This window comes from Trichoderma camerunense (assembly GCF_050948025.1).
Source record: "Trichoderma camerunense strain CBS 138272 chromosome Unknown V8C40scaffold_9, whole genome shotgun sequence".
Classification (NCBI taxonomy): domain Eukaryota; kingdom Fungi; phylum Ascomycota; class Sordariomycetes; order Hypocreales; family Hypocreaceae; genus Trichoderma; species Trichoderma camerunense.
This window is the reverse complement of record NW_028145361.1, coordinates 126,473-146,693: the sequence shown is the minus strand read 5'-3', so window position 1 is coordinate 146,693 and position 20,221 is coordinate 126,473. Positions and strand designations below refer to the sequence as shown.

General features: G+C 48.5%; 4 protein-coding genes and 1 non-coding gene across 5 annotated transcripts; 2 read left to right on the top strand and 3 right to left on the bottom strand.

Annotated features, from left to right (window-relative positions):
* Nucleotides 1-1,971: 1,971 nt before the first annotated feature.
* V8C40DRAFT_244939 (uncharacterized protein) lies at nucleotides 1,972-10,114 on the top strand. The gene is made up of 9 exons (XM_083215766.1): nucleotides 1,972-2,441; nucleotides 2,498-2,554; nucleotides 2,612-2,699; nucleotides 2,769-2,834; nucleotides 2,908-3,110; nucleotides 3,168-3,408; nucleotides 3,479-3,828; nucleotides 3,880-8,323; nucleotides 8,383-10,114. The coding sequence occupies exons 1-9, from the start codon at nucleotides 2,223-2,225 to the stop codon at nucleotides 9,882-9,884; spliced, it is 7,170 nt and encodes a 2,389-aa protein (XP_083072895.1). The 5' UTR covers nucleotides 1,972-2,222; the 3' UTR covers nucleotides 9,885-10,114.
* Nucleotides 10,115-10,157: 43 nt separating this feature from the next.
* Nucleotides 10,158-10,237, bottom strand: V8C40DRAFT_t120. Its single transcript has one exon. It is a non-coding gene; the product is annotated as a tRNA-Gly (tRNA).
* A 118-nt stretch (nucleotides 10,238-10,355) lies between these two features.
* V8C40DRAFT_244935 (S-adenosyl-L-methionine-dependent methyltransferase) lies at nucleotides 10,356-12,221 on the bottom strand. Its single transcript, XM_083215765.1, has 5 exons — nucleotides 11,786-12,221; nucleotides 11,688-11,733; nucleotides 10,968-11,639; nucleotides 10,632-10,897; nucleotides 10,356-10,572 (listed from the first exon to the last, which is right to left on the bottom strand). The coding sequence occupies exons 1-5, from the start codon at nucleotides 12,203-12,205 to the stop codon at nucleotides 10,468-10,470; spliced, it is 1,509 nt and encodes a 502-aa protein (XP_083072894.1). The 5' UTR covers nucleotides 12,206-12,221; the 3' UTR covers nucleotides 10,356-10,467.
* Nucleotides 12,222-14,992: 2,771 nt separating this feature from the next.
* Nucleotides 14,993-16,924, bottom strand: V8C40DRAFT_221122 (S-adenosyl-L-methionine-dependent methyltransferase). The gene is made up of 3 exons (XM_083212212.1): nucleotides 15,960-16,924; nucleotides 15,692-15,896; nucleotides 14,993-15,622 (listed from the first exon to the last, which is right to left on the bottom strand). The coding sequence occupies exons 1-3, from the start codon at nucleotides 16,822-16,824 to the stop codon at nucleotides 15,157-15,159; spliced, it is 1,536 nt and encodes a 511-aa protein (XP_083072893.1). The 5' UTR covers nucleotides 16,825-16,924; the 3' UTR covers nucleotides 14,993-15,156.
* A 1,260-nt stretch (nucleotides 16,925-18,184) lies between these two features.
* On the top strand, nucleotides 18,185-19,941 carry V8C40DRAFT_244930 (uncharacterized protein). Its single transcript, XM_083215764.1, has 2 exons — nucleotides 18,185-18,822; nucleotides 18,891-19,941. The coding sequence occupies exons 1-2, from the start codon at nucleotides 18,547-18,549 to the stop codon at nucleotides 19,749-19,751; spliced, it is 1,137 nt and encodes a 378-aa protein (XP_083072892.1). The 5' UTR covers nucleotides 18,185-18,546; the 3' UTR covers nucleotides 19,752-19,941.
* The last annotated feature ends 280 nt before the right edge of the window (nucleotides 19,942-20,221 follow it).

The following is a 20,221-nucleotide window of genomic DNA, read 5'->3' as shown; positions in this document are numbered from 1 at the left end:
CAACAACGCCGTTAGGCGTCCGCTCGGCTTTGCCGTTCCCTGTGTTACCTGGTCACGGGAGCTAGGAAGCTGTCGAATCATAGGTTACAGATCATGATCTCTAGGTCAATGAAGCTGAGTTTCTACAGTTCTCGGCCTGTTAGGCTGTCAGTGTGTCAGCTTGGCTAGTCTTGGGAATGAGGGTGAACTCTTTTTGTCAATCCAGGTAAGCATCACATCTTGAAACACCTCGACTCTGCATCCAGATATGCTTACAAGACTCGGTGAATATCATTTTTGGTAAATGCTTGGAAGCGGAAAAGGGAAAGGAAAAAGAAAAACGAGGAATACCGCATGTTGAGCCCCACGAGAGATGCTGCTTCTGTCCGGCGGTGTTGGCGGGTCAAGATGTATGGGGCTTCCATATCGATCTGACAAGCCAGTTCCACGGTAGCGGATCTCAGCAAGCATCATATGATGAACTCTAATCGGGCAACTGCGCAATCGATGCGTGATTCCGTATCTAAACTTGGATCACTCTCGAGCGCATACCGGAGAACCGTTTTTCTAGTGCCGTCGGCTTGGAACCATCCCTTACCGCCATAACCGTCCGATACCAGGATCTTGAATTAGTATTCTTGCATTCTAAATAGCCTTGCCACCAATGCCGTTCAATGATGCTAGACGCATCTGTTCATTTTCATGTTCTGGTTGCGGGCTCTCGTGGATTTCATATTGACGCCTCTGTTTGTACAAGTCTCTTTTTGAAAGGGCTTTTAACTGCATCATCACATATGAAGTAATCTCGAATTCCATATTCGAAGAATTGCACATAAATGTATCTGATACGTGCCTTGACTCGGACGTTGCTGCATCATCTCTTCTCCAGTTCCTTGATTCATCAACCTCAAAAGTCCTGAACTCGTCACGCAGCAATATCGGTCAGCTAGCACCAAGGCCAAATGTCTGTACCCGAGCATTATTCCACTGTCTACCAAGTGGAGATTTTAGACCGCAGCTTGTATGGACGGGATGGATGTCACCAAGTCTTTCTGTTGATCTCTTTGTTGAACAATGTCGGTGTGTCTACAGCATGGTCTTCCTTCAGGCCATAACTATGCAGCGTGGCGGAATCGAAAAATCACAGACGTCAAAGAGCCATGCTCATTTTCTACCGTTCAAAGAAGCTGTTCATTGCCCCATACGCGAAGAGTGGAAGTGTGAAGAAAATGGAGTATATAAACCATTATCGTGATTTCCAGAAAAATCATTGACAGGGATTAATGACCAAATCCGATCCGAGTCAATGGAGATGCAGCTACTCTTTTCAGCCGCCGCAGCCAAGGTGGCCTACCCTCATTGGTCGATCGGATGCCTTAGATGCAATCTTCGGGAGGATTCCATTCCTTTGGGCAATGCCTGCGAGGCTCTTACTTGCAGAAAAGTCCTGGGGCTAATACACATGCGCGGCATATTGCGTATAAGCTTGTCAGATAAACAGTGCTAATCCTCTGGGCATTCCTACAATATATCACTCCGATGCTCCATGTTTCATCTGCAGGAGCATGGGTCAGCTTCCTGCAGGATTCCCAATACCACTCTTTGTCTCATGGGTCAACACTTTAGCAAATATTGTCACCACCGCGGCCCGTTTCCGGATTAGAAGCTGCATTTCTTGTCACTTAATGCGGGTAGTGCACACACTTTACATCAATAGTTGATGATCCGCATCTTCATCTATTGGCTGAGCTCTGCGCGTTTGTTTACCGCCATTGAGGTGCCCGTTGCCAAGCCTCTATCATTCAACCAACTCCTTTTGGATGATCCCTCCGATGGCCTATTCACTGTGGGTGGTGTAGAAGCGCCTTCGATGCAATGGAGTGCGTCACTATGGATAGGAAGCTTGCCTAAGCTAGTATTGAACCGGTGAGGCGTCAATACTCCGTTTGTATAGAAGAGTGAGTGTGGGTGTGTGGACTCTGCAAGCGTGTAGGTGTGCAAACGACCTCATCAAATCTTTCTCTGGTATAAGAACACTTCGAGGGCTCCTTGCTCCACACTTTATTGGCTCTTCTTCACATCGATTCTTTGAACACTCTACTCTATCAACTTCATCTACGCCCTCGAACCCTTCTTGATTTATATCACTGCACCTCCCCCTTGCCCTGATTGCTACCCGTCTCATTCTCCATTGCTCATATGACGAGAGGGGGTAGTTGCTCCTCACTTTGGAATGACACATCATGTCTGAATCACCGAGAAAAGAAGGCCAAAACGTTGGTTCCAGTGTTGTAGATGATATCGCCATTGTTGGGCTTGCGTTGCGATTCCCAGGCGACGCTACTTCGCCACAAAAGCTCTGGGATGTATTAGAGCGGAAAGAGTCTCAATGGTCTGAGTTTCCTAAAGACCGGCTCAATATTGATGGGTATTATCACCCAAGTAATCAGAGGCTGGGAAGTGTACGCTCTCATCCAAGCTCCTTATATGTTTCAGAAACTGTACTGACTTGTTGCAGCTTTCATTTCGAGGAGGTCATTTTTTGAAGGATGACATCAGCGCATTTGACGCTCCCGTAAGAACATCTGAAAGCGAGACTGAAGTTGAGCACACATTAATAAGGATAACACAGTTCTTTTCGATCCCGACAGAGGAAGCAAACGCTGTTGATCCCCAGCAGCGTATGCTTCTTGAGGTCTCATATGAAGCACTTGAGAATGGTACGTTGTATCCAGAGTTGGGCCTGGTTCCACAAGACTAAAGACACTGACGTGTGTAATAATTATTAGCTGGTATTCGGAAAGAAGACATTGACGGAAGTGATGCTGCGGTCTATGTAGGCTCATTTGTCAAAGGTCAGTTCAACACTAGCAATTTGTCTTTTCGGAGATCCTTCAGGAATGTTTATCTAATGTTGCACAACACTAGATTACGAATATATTAGCCTCCGCGATCAGAATTGGGGGCCAAAGTATGCCGCAACAGGAAATGGGATTGCTATCATGTCAAATCGTATATCGTATTTCCTCAACCTACATGGCCCAAGCATGACAGTGGACACTGGCTGCAGCTCTAGTCTTATTGCGGTTCACTTGGCTGCTCAGAGTCTTCGAACTGGGGAGACATCACTAGTAAGAAGCTGAACGAGTGTTTGGCCCCTGAATGACTTTGACTGACCTTGCTATCAGGCTTTGGCTGCGGGCACTGGCATGATTTTGTCTCCGGAAACTATGCTCCCCATGACGGCGTTGAACTTCCTCAGCCCGGATGGGAAATGCTTCACGTTCGATTCCCGAGCCAATGGTTATGGCAGAGGTGAAGGTATTGGTGTTGTAGTTATGAAGCGTCTGACAGATGCGATCCGTGACAACGATACTATTCATGCTGTCATGAGAGCTAGTAATATTAACCAAGACGGCCGCACAAAAGGTATGTTGAGAAACATTATTGAACAACCATTTTCTTCCAAGAGAGATACAATGTACTAACGAGATGCCAGGTATTACTTTTCCCAGCGGAGACGCTCAGGTTGCCAACATCCGTGCCGTTTATGATTCAGCTGGTCTTGATTTTGCTCAAACCGGCTACATCGAATGTCATGGCACGGGAACGCAGGCCGGTGATTGGCAAGAGCTCCAGGCTATCTCTCAAAGTATCGCTTCTGTCCGCACAGTTGATAACCCAATCATGGTGGGCTCTATCAAAACCAATATCGGTCATCTTGAGGGTGCAGCCGGGATTGCTGGCTTGATCAAAGGAGTATTGGCTCTGGAACGTGGCCGTGTGCCGCCAAATATCAACTTTATTAAGGGGAATCCCAAGATTGACTTCAAGAATTGGCGAGTGAAGGTGATTAAAGCCTCCGATCCTCAGTCATGCAATTTACTAACTGTATATTAGGTCCCTACGGAAGTTACAGACTGGCCTATCGCCGGCATTCGTCGTATCAGTGTCAATTCCTTCGGATTCGGAGGCTCTAACGCGCACGTCGTTATAGATGAAGCTCCAGGTTATCTTGCGCTAAGGGGGTTGAATGCAAACCACTCCTCTACCGACGTTATACCACCGAGTAAGACTGGAGTCTCAGGGGAAAGGAAATCCGAAGCTCGGTTGTTTTGTTACTCAGCAAACGACAATGCTGGTGTTGTTCGCGTCATGAGATCTCACCTCCAGTTTCTTGAGTCTATTCAAAGAGATGCTGGAGATTCTTTTCTCAACTATTCTTATACTCTAGGCTGCCGCCGATCAAATTTAGAATGGAAAGGTTTTATCATAGCCGAATCAGCACCAGACCTTATGGCTAAGATTCAACTTTTCGATTCGAGTCATTTAGCTCGCTCGTCGTCGAAGAAGCAACACAAGCTAGGATTCGTCTTTTGTGGCCAGGGCGCCCAGTGGGCGAAAATGGGCGCAGATCTCATGTCGTTCAACGTGTATAGCGCCAGCCTTAAAGAGGCCAGTTGCTTCTTGCAAATTGTGTTGGGATCTCGCTTTGACCTTTTAAAGGAGATCCTTAGAGGAGGTGAGGATACACGCATATTGGATCCTGAAATCTCCCAACCTGCAACGACTGCTCTTCAAGTTGCTCTTGTCGACTTGCTCAAGTCTTTCGATATCCAGCCCAAGTACGTTCTTGGACATTCTTCTGGAGAAATCGCCGCCGCGTATGCCTCGGGAGCCATATCACGATATGATGCCTGGAGAATCGCCTATTATCGCGGTCTCGCTGCCGCCAGCATTCCGTTCAGGGCTTCGAAGTTGAAAGGAGGCATGATGGTTGTTGGAATGTCAACCGAAGAAGTATCAGCATACCTGACCAGAATTAACAAGTCTGCACAAATCGCTTGCATAAACAGTCCTCGATCCATCACAATATCCGGCCAAGCGGAAGCCATCGAGTTTATCGCTCTGGATCTGCGCCAAAAGAACATATTCAACAGGGTCCTAAATGTCAAGGTTGCCTACCACTCTTCTCATATGAAGCTCGTTGAAGATGATTACGTTGCTGCTCTTGATGAGATTGTTTCCAGCGAATGTTTTGAGGGAGTCAAGATGTTCTCTTCTGTCACTGGCAAAGAGGTGATGGGAAGCGAATTGAACGCCAAGTATTGGGCAGATAACATGGTGTCTCCCGTTCAATATGTTGGAGTGATTCAGTCACTGATGAGTCTTCCGCCAGATGACCTCCCAGATGCTTTGATCGAACTTAGTCCCAGTGCAGTTCTGCGGTCGCCAACCGCTGACGTTCTCGCTACAATCAGCAGTGCTGCCAGTCCAGCATACTATTCAGCCCTTGAGCGAAAGAAGAATGGATGTGTCACAATATTCGATCTCGTCGGTAAATTGTGGTCTAAAGGGTACCCAGTGAACATGAAAAATGTTGTGTCCAAGGGCCATGAGCAGGAGTCCTTGAGGTGTCTCTCCAATTTGCCATCATACGTATGGAATCATACCAAAAAATACTGGCACGAGACTGATATGAGTCGCGAGAATCGTCTGAGAGAGTATCCTCGAATGGATCTAATTGGCTACAAGGTATCGGATTCTATTGCATCCTTCGAACCTATATGGCGAGGGTTCTTGCGCATCTCAGAAAACCCCTGGATTCAAGACCATCAGGTACAAAAGACAATTGTCTATCCAGCCGCTGGCATGGTTTCTATGGTTCTAGAAGGAGCAAGGCAATTATCCAAAGACATCCATAATCTTCTAGGCTATGAGCTCGTCAATATGAGCATTGAGAAAGCCATGACCATCCCCAATACCGCGTATGGTCTGGAAGTCTCACTTAGCATGAAAAAGGATCCGACAAGCACCGACAGTCATGACAAGATTGGAATCAGATCATTTGTCATCTACTCGCGAACCCAGGGCCGATCATGGGATCGACATGCCAGCGGTGGTTTACGTTTCCACTACAAGGTTGGAAACTGGCAGACAGCTTTCCAATCATATGAGAGACGCCAAAGTACTATGAGCGAGATTTGCAAAAAGCCAATCATTCCACGGCAGCTTTACGAGCATCTTGATTCAATCGGAATGAACTACGGCCCCTTGTTCCAGAACATTACCGAGGTTCGCAAGTGCGATGGTCACTGTGTGAGCAGAGTTAAGATCCCAGATACCAAGGCAAAGATGCCTTGCAAGTTCGAGTACCCGCATCTTCTACACCCAGCAACTCTAGACTCCATGATTCAAACTCTATTGGCTATACAGCCATCACCAATGGTTCCCGTTTCCATCAAATCTCTCTTTGTGGCAGCAAACTTGGGTGGTGCGGAATCTGGCGCAGACTTCACCGGCTACTCCTCAGTTAGCACTACTGGTATTCGAAACGCAGAAGCTACCATTGTCATGAAGCAGGCATCATTAAATCAAGCATATGTGGTCATTGAAGGCCTGAGTCTTACTGCATTGCCTCACCCATCTCCTGAAGAAGGAGGCTTTCTACCCAGCAATCGCAATCTTTGTAGCCAGATCATGTGGAAGGAAGATACTACCTTTGCACGACCAAGTTCGTACATTGAACAAGTCGCCGTTTTGGCTCACAAGTATCCGGGGCTATCGATTCTTCAAATAGGCGGTCACTATGAGTTCTCGCTGGCAACTCTTGGTGCGGTCAGCTCAGATCCGGACGCGACTCCCCAGCTCCTGAGATATACCATCCTTGAGGCAGATGGAGATGATACCGCTGCCCGAATTCTTTCATATTCGAAAGGTACCTCTCTTCAGCCGTTCATTGAAGCAATCTCAGATTTCTCGAGGATCAACAATGATTACCACTTAATTGTGGCTTGCACCAGTGCCCAGACAGATATTGACCTTCTGAAGACGAAATTGAAAGCCGGTGGTGTCTTACTGGAGCAAGTCATTGATCCAGGATCTAAAAAGAGACAAATTTGCGAAGCAAAGATCACATCCAACATCGGAAATTCTCAGACAATTACAAATAACCACCTTATGAGAGACGATGAAAATTTCGTCGATTTCATAGAGGGTGATGTCCAAATCCTCCTAAAGGCTCACAGGTATAACCAGCCATCTCGTTTAATCAGTCCAGTGGTCATTATCACTCCAAAAGAAGTAGGCTCTGAAGTTGAAAACTTTATCGCTGCCATTAATCGAATCAAGGAGACAAGACAAATTCCCTTTTCGATCTCGTCTATGGCTGTCGATGAAGCAGTTGAAGACCCGACTGCAATCGATGGAAAAACAGTTATTTCGCTGCTCGAGTTTTCTGGCCTTGTGTCTCGTGACTGTTCCATTTTCGAATGGCAGAAGGAAGATTTTGACGCGTTCCGCGTAATACAGAAACGTGCAGATCATGTTTTTTGGGTTACTCGAGGAGCCTTGATGAGCTGCGAGAATCCTCGCGGAAGTCCCATTGTCGGACTCTCTAGGACTCTAATCTCCGAAGATGCGCTCAACTCGATTGTCACTTTTGATTTAGGGAGCAAATCAAAGCTCGATGATTCCACTATTGTTAATCACGTATTGCGCCTCCTTGATGCAACTTTTGGATCAAAACTAGAGTCCCTACAGGATACAGAGTTTGCAGAAGAGGGTGGAAGAGTTTACATCCCTCGCCTTAAAACACTCCGTTCCATGAATCGCATCATTGAAGGCAAAACTTTGACTGGGAAGTTTTCTCAGAAGTCGTTCACGAACAATCTAGGTCTTCAGCTCACGATTGAGTCTCCGGGTATTAGTGAAGACAACTTATTCTTCATCAAATCCGAATTACCAGAGTTAGGAGCAGACGAGGTTGAAATCGCGTTCAAAGAGGCGCCTCTGTCTGTGCTGGATCTCGAGGTTGTCCTCGGAAAATCTCAGGAGTCAACTATTGGGGCTGACATCAGGGGTACAATTACTCGAGTGGGTAGCGATGTCAAGGGGCTTGCTGTAGGTGACAATGTCGTTGCTTTGGTTGCTGACGGCTCAATCAAGAACTTGGTGAGAGTCAAATCCCAATTTGTCAAGCGTTTTGCTACCGATATGGTACCAAGTTTTCTTGTCAGCGCCTATTTTGCCCTCATTCACATCGGAAGATTGAAACGAGGCAGGAAGGTATTGATCCACAATGGTGCTAGTGCTTTTGGGCTTACCGCGGTTGATATGGCTCTTGCAATTGGAGCTGAAGTCTTTGCTACCATTGTCGGTCCAGAGGCCGATCGACAGCGAGAGATTCTAGAACGGCATGGCGTTTCGGGAGAACATATCTTGGAGGCTGACTCTGGACTTTTTGTCGCCGCTCTATTAGGAGCTACAGACGGTAACGGCGTGGATTGCTTGTTTAACCCAACCTTGGACGCATTTGACGTACAGTTCGATTGCGTCCGAAAATGTAAGTCGTGAAGCTGCCCCTTTCATGTTTCCTCTAGCTTGCAACTAACATTACAGCAGGTGGTAGCATCATCCAATTTGCGAGCAAGTCTTCGACCCCGATCTCCTCCGGCCGTATACTACCAACATCTATAACTCTTTCCAACTGGAATCTACATGAGCTCCTCAGAGAGGATCCGGATTTTGTAGCGGAGCTTCTAGAGCAGGCTACTCAGTTCACCCAGACTGTTGGATTCAAGCCCTCCCCATACGCCGAACTCAAAAAAGTTTTCGATATTGGCGACTTGAAAGATGGGTTATCGTACCTTCAGCAAACACCGCATATTGGATTTATCTCGCTATCTATGGCTGAAGACGGCTCAAGCACAATTTCCGTACTGAATGACGATGTTACAAAATCGCTGAAAGAGTCTCTTGAATCAGATGGGACATACCTGCTAACAGGTGGTCTTGGTGGCCTCGGAAGGAGCATAGCTGAGCTCCTTGTAAGCAACGGTGCTCGACATCTAGCATTTGTTTCTCGGTCTGGCGCCTCATCAGATGTAGCGAAGGCATTCCTCAAAGATCTGCAGTCAAGAGATATTGATGCGAGAGTCTATTCTGTGGACATTTGCAACAAATCTGAGCTGGACTGTCTCATCAAAGATGTCATTAGCTTGGACATGCCCCCCATACGTGGTGTGTTCCAATGTGCGGCGGTACTCAGGGATTCCGTTTTCAGTAACATGACCTTTGATGATTGGGACACAGCCATCAAGGTAAAGACTCTCGGCTCGTGGAATTTATATCACAGCATCTCGGCCGAGGGCCATGATCCCTTTTATGTCTTCCTTGCCAGTTCATCCGGCATTATTGGCAACCGCGGCCAGGCCAACTACGCTGCGGGTAACTGTTTTCAAGACTCGTTTGCCAGATATCTCCAGAAGCAGGGAGAGCGCGCCGTGGCCATTGACCTCGGTCCAGTCTTGGGAGCCGGTATGCTTGCCGAGAATGAGGATATTCTGGATACTTTACGGTCCAATGGCTTCTTTGGTATTCCGCATGAAGATTTTCTTACAATTGTCAAGCATGCAATCACGGGGGAGATAACACCAGAAGTACCTATTCCCTCTCAAATCACCGTGGCTGTTGGAACAGGAGGCATGAATGACCAAATCAATGCCGCAGACCCGTACTGGACTCGCACTGCGCTCTATTCGTACCTCAACTTGGTCGACATTGCTCCACCGAATCTACTCGCAGGTGGTGAGGCGAGTGATAAGGACATGAGGACCATGCTTGTCTCAGCTAAAAGCTTCGAAGAGGCGACATTGATTGTTCGTGATGGTCTCTCCATTATGCTGTCCAAGGCGATGAATATGCTCCCCTCGGAGATTGATATGAATAAGTCACTGAACGCCTATGGCGTGGATTCCCTCGTGGCTGTCACAATTCGAAACTGGATTCTGAATAACTGCGGCGTTCAATTTTCTGTGTTTGAGATTCTCAGCGATTCGCCCATCATGGAGATGGCAGACACGATCGCGGTGAAAGGAGGCTATGGCGGAGTGGGAACGGAGTGAAGGAAAATCGAGCACAGTGAAATGGGAAAAGGAGTAAAGTTGGAAAAAAAACGCAACGCAAGAAGTAAGATAGGAGGACCAGAGTGAAGGGAGATTATGGACCGAAGCGAAAATGTAATAGCTAGTTGACAGGCAGAGAGAAACCAGAGCTCAATAGGCAATTAAACAGGCAAAAGATAATGCGATTTCTTGTACATCTGACGGAAAGAAGTAATCAAGATCATCGATGCACAAAAAAGGTAAAAGAGCCATTAGAGGCAAAAGTAACTGAGCTGCGTAATCTGGGAATCGAACCCAGGGCTCCCCGACGTTGCGGATGGCAACGGAGAATTTTACCACTAAACCAATTACGCGGGTTTCTTGTTGGAAGATGGCGTCCCAATGCTCAACTATGAATGTTAGCAAATCGAATGACCAAACCGGAGTGATAAATGCCTTCAAGAATTCAACTTCCAAGTTATGCAAGGTAACTGTTAATCAAGTATTATCCATCTCGTATGCTTTCTATCCAGTCAATTAATTAATCACCAACAACACTCTACACAGTCGATCCTTATCCCAGCTCCAACTATATATCAGAGAGTCAACCGCTTTGTTCCTCGCACTCCTCGACCTGAGCCTCAACGCCCTGCTCATCCCACACTGCCTCTATCACGCTCATTTTGCAATTTTCCACCCTGTGTACTCCCTGAAGAAATATTAGCGACCGAAACCCTTTCACAGAGTTGAAGATACGGAGTGGCATACCTTGAATTGGAATCTAGGGTCAGCTGCCCTGAATAGCTCGCAAAATTCTCTTTCCTCTCGTTCCTGTGCGTTGAGGAGAGTGCCCATGATCATATCCATGCTTCTCAATAGCTTTTCATCCCACGGATTCTCTGATCCTGGGCCTCGTATGCAATAATCATTGATGATGACCCGGGCTCCGGGCTTAAGAGCAGGAATGAGATTCTTCAGGATCGAAACGGCGTAAGGGTTTGAATAGTTGTGAAAAATCCACCGAAAGTAATATACTAGCATCATTTCCAAGTTAGCAACAATGTGGTAGAGCGAGAAATAGACGACTAGTGAGAAGCGACTTACTGTCAGCACCCTTGGCAGGTTGCTCTTTGAAGAAATCGTGGATTTGCAAGGAGATTCTCTCTGCCACGGTTGCATCCTCGCAGATAGGATTCGGCGCCGTGTTTATAGTTTTTGACAAATCTTGCACGATAAACTTCATGTTCTTCCACTTTTTTGCCAGTTCCACAGCGACGAAGCCATGGCTGCCACCGACATCAACAAGCGTGCCACCGCGCTCATTCACCTCGGAGAGGTCATAATTATCCACAAAGTAGCTAATTTCATAACCCTCTCCGCTTGTGAAACTGAGCATCGCATTAGCAAAGCGCTTGGCCTTGACTGGATCCTTACCAAGAGTCTCAAACATGGGCTCTTCTCCAACCGTGCTGAAAGCAAAGTTGAACCCCGTGTGAGTCATAGAGGTTGCCTCGGGGTGGGATTTCAATGCTTGCATAACATGACCAGCAGCAGGGAAAATGTCTTCTGAATTGAAGCCAATCCAGGCTTGAAGCGAAGCGTCCTGGGCTAGGAGACGCGAATTTGCAGTATGGGCAATGAAGCCTGGAGATGGCTCGCAGAATATATTGTTAGTCATCGCATGCCGTAAAGCACGAGCAAGGTTGATAGGTTCCAACGGAGTTTTGGATTGAAGTTCAGTTAGTTTGATGGGAGCATCCAGTGGAACGAGTTTAGCTGCACAACAGTTAGTCAGATCAAGAAGTCAGGTTCATTCTGCCGTACCAATTTGATAGCTATTGATTAGCTGTAGGCTCAAGGTGTCCAAATACTGCCAAGTCAAGTTAGCACAGGAGCGAAATCGGAACAGAGGCAGAACTTACGCTCCAAACATCATATCTGACGCTTTCTCGAGGGCCCCTGACGAGGTTTGTAAGCTCTTTAGTAGCGAAAACAATCTTTTGGCGGCTCTTTTGTATCTCATCGGGCAAAAGAGGGAAGTCGTCCGGTCCATCAACACTGAGGCTTGGCTGAGCTATACCATTCGCCTTGAGGTATGTTTGCAGCTTCTCGGTTTCAACGCGGATGGTTTCTGCCAGCACAAGCATTCGGGAGTCGGCGGATTCTACTTCTATAACTGGATTTCGCTCTTCTTCTTTCCTTTGTAAAGACTCGTCTCTCGATCTTACAGGAGAGAGTCCGGGAAAAGATCGCCGACTTAGTCTTTTTTTGTCGACATGCGTGCTGGCTGTAGACCCGTTGCGCTCGGAGGACAGCCAAGGGACTCTAAGCTTTGCCATCATGATTTAAAATAGAGGGCTAAAAAAGGCAATGTTAGAAAGCGAGATGAGTTTGAGCATGGAACAAAAGAAAAGAATAGAGATGTCTGAGTGAAAATGATTAGGTGGCAACAGCAAGAAGAGTAACGGCCAGTATAGCCACAGCTCCGTTTGCAGACGCTTGGCATTGAAGGATCATAGCCAACATTGTAAACAGTCCAATGCCTGTACCCACAAAACAAAAAGATCAGACCATCATCCATCACATTCTGCAAACTTGCAAGAAAGGCCCCCGCCATGTGGCCACAATTCACAGCATACAGAAACAATCCTCTTGGCCGTTGTCCTAAGCTCTAATGGTCACTGCTCCCTTGAGGATTGATAACCATACTTCAGCAACTAAAGAGGTCAAAGCTCTGGGCTGCATTCGCCATGGGAGTTGCTTGTCTATGCTTTCCGATCGTGCATATCAGACATATCTTTTGTCTCATAGGCGTGTCTAGGAAGCAAGTTCGACAATGGACAAGAAACGGGGTCTCACGAAGCGAATGCCCAGCTGAGGGATTCCCTATGCCTCCAAGTTTCACAATCAGGTGACAATTGTGCCATAATTGATGCCTCCTGCAGCTCTGGCCACGCACAAGAGAGTATGTCTGTAATTTGGCAGTTTGGTTTCCTCTCTTCTCCCTCATGTAGAAAGGTCGGATTGTCAAGACCTTCCTGGCTGTGTTGGCATGCCCACTGGGGCATTCACGCAATGGCCTCAATGGTCAACAAACAAAAAGAAATATTTGCAACAAAATGATTTGGAGCAGATAAGACACAATGTAAAAAGAAAAGGAATTGCACATACAATGGGGCCAAATCTGCCTGAGGCTGCCTTCGCAGACAATGTCACCAGAAGTGGAAAGAGCTCGGTGAGGACCCTCCTGCGTAAGGGAAGCAGCGATATGATGTGTCGTAATCAGGTACTTCCGTTTCGAATGTCTTTAAGCGCCGAACTTTTCTTCTTTGCTTTATTTCTGCTCTCACCAGGCAGAGGTTTCTTCTCAACTGTTTGCCGTTATTGATGCCGCCGTCGTTTATTTCATAATCAGCATATAGTTGTCAGGTGAAAAACACAGTTTAAGCAACTGGTTACGGCCTCAGTGGTAAAGAAATAGAAAGAGGGGAGAGCAGAGGAGAAAGAAGAAGAAGAGGCCAATTAACCATTTTCAAGACACGGAGACTCACAGCAATTAAACTAACCCGATCCCAGAAGGCACAGCTGCAGCTGTTTGCATTGATACGATACTACGAGTACGAGCACCAACATATTCCGTCCCAATGGCCGGCGCTCTCCGCATCTACGCCGCCGTCCAATACTGTAAGCCTGGGTCGATCGATGCAGGAGCCGGAGGCTAACAAAACCCTTGTCAGGCGTCCCAGTCCGCGATCCCCGACAGACTAGAGCGGCATCAGTCTCCAGAATTACGGAGCATCCAATACAGAGCGGCAGTGCTCTGAGGGTTGCATACGGGTACCAAATACCCGTTTCCAATGCCAGTCATGTCTCGTGCAGAGCCCGGGTAGATAGCTAATCGCCGTCAGCGAGATCAGATTCGACCCTGGAGGAAACTATATCCCGAGGCCTCCATTTCGAGCAACGTTAGAATCAACGATGAGACCACAATCTTCAGACTATGACAAATTATAGCTGTTGGAGATGTGTTGGTCCCGACTATGGCAGGGGTAGACTGCGAGTATCGTGCAATGAGTTCTGCACTACTCAAGCTAAGGCAGCATAAGTTGAAACCATGATGGCTTGGAGCCAACAGTGCGGTTGCTGGATATCCAGCTCCTCTTCCTCTCCACAAATTGACTCCCCATCGTGCCCTTTCTTTCAAGCTGATACGTTCTTACATTAGCCGCAAACATTAAGGCGCGGACCGCACGCCACCCCCGGCAAGCTTGTACGCCGGCCATCTATTGTATCACCTAGCAAAGATGGAGTTGTGCTACTACGATTAATGATCGGTCACCAGCTTTTCGTAAACTGGCAGGAGAACGGCAAACAGCTCCATCAGGATCCTCCACTACTCTCGGGATTCTCTAAACTAGCGTGATATTCGGCGTCTTGGACTGAGCACATGTCACTTTTTGGGATCCGGCAGCCAGCCGTCTCCTGCAGCTTTTTCAGCTTTCGCTCAGCCCTTGCGTCCGCAAACTTGGCCGTCTTGCTTGTGATATCGCCGGGAAACCCTGGTCAGAAACGCCACCGGGAGCTGGTCCCCAGCGCCACTATCCAAGGCGGGACGTGCTGTAGGCAGGTGAAGCCATTTGTGAGACTGTTTGCTGTCATTGACCCGTCTCCTGATATGAGGGAAAGTGTTGTACACAGCACTCCTAGAGCGGCCAGACGTGCAGCTCCATATTGCGACGGACGCTAAAAACTGCGGCCGAGACGCCGTGTTGGCCGCAAAAGTCTCGGACGTTCCTCTTTGGTAGTCGACGAGAGGTCCAAGTGGATCACGAGCGGGTGATCTCGTTGGCCAATTCGTATATCACGGCTGCGCTTAGTGGTGGCTCTCTCCCTCCAGCCATCATCCCTGACTTCATGCTGTATCAGACTGAACCACATTTCACCGCTTAACTGCAGAGCTGTCATTTTTTCCCTTCTTTTGTTTTCCAGCGGTTTCCTTTGTGCAGAAGATGTTCATTGTTGTGCCTCGCACTGCAACATATGAATCAATAGAACAAGGCAGAGAGGGGCACACAAAGCACAACTTATGTGTATTATCATATTGTAATTAAACCTTTTCACCTAGTTGTTCATAAGAACGGCTTGAACTGAGCTTTTAATGAACTCTGTCATAGAAGAAGAATATGTAATTAAACTATCATAGTAGTGGGGTAGTACAGGCACTTCCAAATACTAATCCAAGACATATACTGTCTTGCCGAATTAAAGACAAGTGATTAGTATCTACGTCACACTACGACCTCTGCCCGTAAATGACATGGAACGGCATGTACATGAGTTGGGAGTTGTCAAAGTAGGCCCGCCGAACCTCGATCAGGAGTAACTCGACCTGTTCCCGGTTCCATCCCAGGCCCCGAGTCAGCGGGCCCATGGCAATAGCCTGCAGCCCGTCCAGGAGAATGGTCCGCCAGTAGAGGCCGACCGTCTTGAGGACCTTGTTCTTGGGCCACGTCCCGATGGGCACATGGAGCACGCGTTCCGTGACATTGTTGAAGCCTGCCTGGTGCATCGTGTCGGCTAGTCGTCCATCGGATACGGCATCCAGGTCGATGCCAAGGGCGGCTAGGCCGTCCGTCACATGCTTCCAAAAGCGAGCGACGGGGTGATCTGGGGCCAATTCTCCGTTTCCGCCTGGAAGGGCGCTTCTGGGTGTGTGGTGGATTTCTTGGAGCTCGATCCAGCCGCCGATCTTGAGATGCCTGATGGTGGTGTGTCGGTCAGTAAGATGTAGCTATCATGGTGTGGGAGGGTGGGGGGTTAAGATTTACTCTATGGCTCTTCGGAAGAGCTTCATCCAATCTCGGATGGCCATGACAGTGTGTCTTGAGTGAATATAGTCGAAATGGTTTCGAGAATGCAGCCATGGCGATTCCACATCGTCTATCATGAAGCGAACGTTGGGGGGCAGCCAATCTGGCTGGATAGGCGAAAGGTCGATCCCCAGGATGTGAGCACTGGGGAATCGGTCTCCCACTAGATATTTGATTGAGCGTTAATGTAATTCGTGGAGCAAAAGTGGTGAGGGCAGCTACTTACTCTCGATCGTCCAAATACCCGTGCCTGTTCCGATATCGAGAATCTCTTGAGGATTGTCGCCAATGGGGGCAAAGTGTAATTTCTGATTGCACAGGAGTTTGACCATGGCGTGTTTCATGTCTTCCCTCTCCTGCTCGATGTCTTCATTAGGGAAGTTATAGCTACCCTCGCGGAATCGATGGTAGCGGCGGCCATTCTCAAACATGTAATCGCGGACCGAAGACATAGCAGATGTGCTCGCTGAGCTGGCACTGTCGCTGTCATAGCCGGCATCAGACGATGTGTCGTCAGCTCCACCATCAGTGCTCTCTGCACTATCAGCGATGATGGACTCTTCGGCTTCCTCAAGAGCTTCGATGGATAACTGCTCTTGTTCGGAAGTGGAGAGCTCTGGGAATATAGAGACGCCATTTGGATGGGCTAAAGGAGCTACTATGGACTCTGGCCTAGCAGCATGTCCCAACGGGGCGGACTCCCCATCAGCTGGCTGTCTCTCGTTTTTCTTCGTGAAATTGAGCGGCGGTATGATGATCTCGCTGTTTGTATCTTGGTATGTTTGTCCATGTGGATTGTCTGTCAGCCCTTGCTCGGTGCCCTGTGGTTGCAAGGGCGGCAGTTTATAGTCCAGCTGATTATTGACTTGTGAATGAGCATGATACTGAGATTCATATTCGCCATTTAAAGCATCACTGGTGCTGCTGCTAATGGTGGTATTGCTCGCCCTTGGAGAGCTAGCCGAATGGCTACCAGTACTCGTCGTGCCATTGCTGGCACAGGAGTCTGGTATTTTATGAGGGGGAGCTTCCAAGGTATCTTGCAAATACCGATCCATGGCGAAATGAGATGAGGCGGAAGTGTATTTCATAGCTAACCCGATGTGAAAGAGAAAGAAGAAGACGAATAAATGAGCGGCTGGAGTCGCTCGAAGAAATATGAGTGTCGCTAAGCGGTGGAATCAAGTCACGGACGGTACGCCAGAGTACGTATTTATCTCCCGGCTGGTAGACACAGCGTTCGTTGGGCAAAATACGTATCTTGTCTTCACTCGGGAAACTGGAGGCCGCAATGTCTCGGGGAAACGATTATGCTGATCTCGTGCCGCCTTTAGAGAGACAAGATGGAGACTGGCCGCGAGGTTCCAGGGGAGCTCAAGGACGGACAGAATGGCAGAGCAGAACAGAGCAGAACAGAACAGAACAGAGTCATGTAGGTGAAGTCGCACCCGAGCTATTGGATCTGACTGATTCAAAGAGTGTAGAATCGAGATATGAGAGAAGTGTCGAGGGCCAGATGGTGGGGGAAGCTGGAATGTAGATCAAAGAACAAGGTTCGCTCTGCATTAGCACTTGACAGACGGGATCTAGCCAAGGCCACTAGGGGACTAGAAGGACAGGGCCTGTTATAGTCGGCGTTCACCAAACGTAATGGCAGCTGAAGGCTTCGAGACAAGCAGCTTTAGAGGCGGGGGACAGAGCCGGTCAGGGGGGGACGCCACCGGCTTGAATGGCCCATGGGTGCGTCACACTCAGATTTGATCGGTGATCCGTGCAAGGCAGAGCCAACAGCTGGAAGCAGGGACGCTGAGGCCTGTCAATGCGGTAGAGGAGAAATTGCATTGCGAGTCGTGTGTGCTATCGTTCATTCGTTAGCTGGAGTCAGTAGTGCGTCGTAATAGTGCTACAGGGCCAACATACAGCTTCGGAGGATGCGCGAGCCAACCAACAGTTCGTCTGGTCTAACACGGGAAGCACATGCATATGAGGATGCGGTGGGAGTGCTATGCCTGTACGTTCTCTCTGCACGGTCCATACTGAACTATCCACTCATTCACTCATTCATGCGTGTATTGAGCAGCCAACTACTCCGTACAGATGGCTGTTGCTTGTACCTGCAGAAGCTCTGACAAGATCTTGTTAGATGGAAGGGAAGGGTCCTGGCCGGCTGGGGCATCTTGATCCGAATGCAAGAAATAACCTTCTGATGCCCCTCTTAACTGGCAGCTGGCGGGGGATTTTCAGCGGCGGGCGGATCTGTCTCCAGCTGAGCCGGCAGTCGCCGCTCATTGAACTAAACTAACATGGATGGGACTTCCTTGACCTAGCAAGCCTAGTGCTAGTGAGTGAATGAGTGAGTGGGCTGAGCAGCAAGACAATCCATCCAGGATATCAATTGAAGTGAGTGAGTATTAATTTGCTAATGTAAGTCAACTCATCTCATGTCTCCTCACTTTCGCTATACCTCTCACTCCAACGTGCTCATTCATTGGAACTACCCGGTATACCAATTACACCAAGATTTCCAATCTAATAAACCTTTTTCTCAACCGAGTATTTCCTAGCACATCTCAAGCCTTCTTTTAACTCCGACATTTCTGCGGAATACACAAGAATAACACCGTCGTAGGCTCTATAACCCACTTTTTTTCTCGGATATTGGCACATGTAGTCTAAATGCTCAAATCCATCATATCAACGCCAGCTCATGATTTTCCCACTCATTCTCATCTTCAACTCCAAACTTAATAGCTCTGTGCCGCTCATCTCATATCTATCAGTTGCTTCACCAGTAAATTAAATCATCCAACTCCATGTCGCGCACTCTGAAAGCGCCTCGCTGCGTTGGCAGCCCGTCCTTCGCTCCAGATGAAGTCATCGAGGATGCTCCCAGACTCCAGCAAGCCCGTGAGCTGTTGGCAGCAAATGATCTATACAACGCCAGCCGTGCCCTGCTCAGCCTTCCCGAGAGGGACACCTTTACGTATCATGCCATGACAAGTGTCAAGCTGGCCGAGGTGCAGCACGTTGTCGGGCTGGGCGGCGTCAATAATCTGCACGCTTGGTATCGTGATGAGGATGGCACAGCTGTAAGCTCAATACCCTTTCACTCCCTTGCACAGGTCATGAAACTGGAACTGAATGCAAAGTCTTGCAGAGAGAGCCGCCGCCACTAGCAGATATCGAGGCGTACATCTCCATCTTCAGCCCCTCAACGGCCACGGCGTCCGCTCTCAAGAACTTTGAGACCAACGCAAAGAAGACGTCGATCCGGTCCGAGGCCGCGCGGCACTTGGCAGAGAAGCGCTACATACACCCGGCATTGGCCTCACAGCTAACCATTCCCAAGTCCAAGCAGCCGCCCAGCCAGAGCCCGTACTTTGACTTCTGGGCCTGGTCGTGCCGCAATCTAGAGTGGTGCGGGCCGTGCGCTTCGTCTGAGCGGGTGGCAACGAGCCACCATGTGCTCCCTATTTTCATGCATCACTTTGGCTGTGCAACACCGTCACACGAGAGCCTGGCAGTATTGAGACTGCTGGCGGATGGCCGAGCGGTTGCAGATATGGGCTCGGGTAACGGGTACTGGACGTTTCTGCTTCGGCGGTACGGCCTGACGGTCTATCCGGTGGATAACATGCAGAGCGAGTGGAGGGTCAATTGGGTTGACGACACCGTCATCATGGACGGCGTCCAATGGCTACGAAAGAACGACAATGGCAAAGATTTGGTCCTGCTGCTCGTCTACCCCGTTGTCGGAGGAGGCATTGGGGGAGGCACTGAAGGTAGCTTTACCAGGGGTCTTGTCAATGCCTTCCAAGGAGACACAATTGCTGTTGTTGGAACACAGAATGGCAATGGATACACGGGCTTTAAGAACATGACAATGGACGTGTTTATGGAGCAAGAGCACCCAGAGTGGACCAAGGTGGTACAGATTCCCCTGCCAAGCTTTGCGGGCAAGGATGAAGCATTGTACGTCTTTCAGAGAGGCGGCAGAGCGCCCAACGAATCAAGTTGAAGCGGGAGTGGGAGTTGAAAGGACGAATCAAGTCGGGGTTGAAGTGGAAGTGGAAGTGAATGTGGAAATGAATATGACGTGTCTCGGGACGCAAGGGGAAGGACGTACATATGATGCCCATACTTTGTGGATATAGAGCCCAGTATGGAAGTGAGATGAGAGAAATAGAAATCAAAGTGTTAAATTGAGCACATATCTGATGTGCCTTGTTGGTTCTTTGAGTGGTTGTTGTCTGTTTTCCTAATCAGATGTAATCAATGTATGTGTTTCGTCAGATATAGCTCGCAAGGTCGGACAGACTCAACATGGTATGAATGGACTGTGTACTGCACACGAGACTTCACGTTAGTGCCCGCTCTTCTCGGCGCTGCCCGAGTCCCATCATGATGCATGTATGTCCAGGTCCCTACAATCGAAACACGCACAGTGGCCGAGTAAGCTTACCTGCACTCACGGGAGCCTTTATTTTT

Coding starts and splice junctions, on each gene's coding strand:
- V8C40DRAFT_244939 (XM_083215766.1), top strand. CDS start 2,223: ATGTCTGAATCACCGAGAAAAGAAGGCCAAAACGTTGGTTCCAGTGTT. Junction 3,111..3,167: donor GAACTGGGGAGACATCACTA/GTAAGAAGCTGA, acceptor CCTTGCTATCAG/GCTTTGGCTGCGGGCACTGG. Junction 8,324..8,382: donor GTTCGATTGCGTCCGAAAAT/GTAAGTCGTGAA, acceptor ACATTACAGCAG/GTGGTAGCATCATCCAATTT.
- V8C40DRAFT_244935 (XM_083215765.1), bottom strand. CDS start 12,205: ATGATGGCAAAGCTTAGAGTCCCTTGGCTGTCCTCCGAGCGCAACGGG. Junction 11,734..11,785: donor TCAGATATGATGTTTGGAGC/GTAAGTTCTGCC, acceptor TTGACTTGGCAG/TATTTGGACACCTTGAGCCT. Junction 10,898..10,967: donor ACCTGCCAAGGGTGCTGACA/GTAAGTCGCTTC, acceptor AAATGATGCTAG/TATATTACTTTCGGTGGATT.
- V8C40DRAFT_221122 (XM_083212212.1), bottom strand. CDS start 16,824: ATGAAATACACTTCCGCCTCATCTCATTTCGCCATGGATCGGTATTTG. Junction 15,897..15,959: donor GGGTATTTGGACGATCGAGA/GTAAGTAGCTGC, acceptor TCAAATATCTAG/TGGGAGACCGATTCCCCAGT. Junction 15,623..15,691: donor CTCTTCCGAAGAGCCATAGA/GTAAATCTTAAC, acceptor CACCACCATCAG/GCATCTCAAGATCGGCGGCT.
- V8C40DRAFT_244930 (XM_083215764.1), top strand. CDS start 18,547: ATGTCGCGCACTCTGAAAGCGCCTCGCTGCGTTGGCAGCCCGTCCTTC. Junction 18,823..18,890: donor GTGATGAGGATGGCACAGCT/GTAAGCTCAATA, acceptor AAAGTCTTGCAG/AGAGAGCCGCCGCCACTAGC.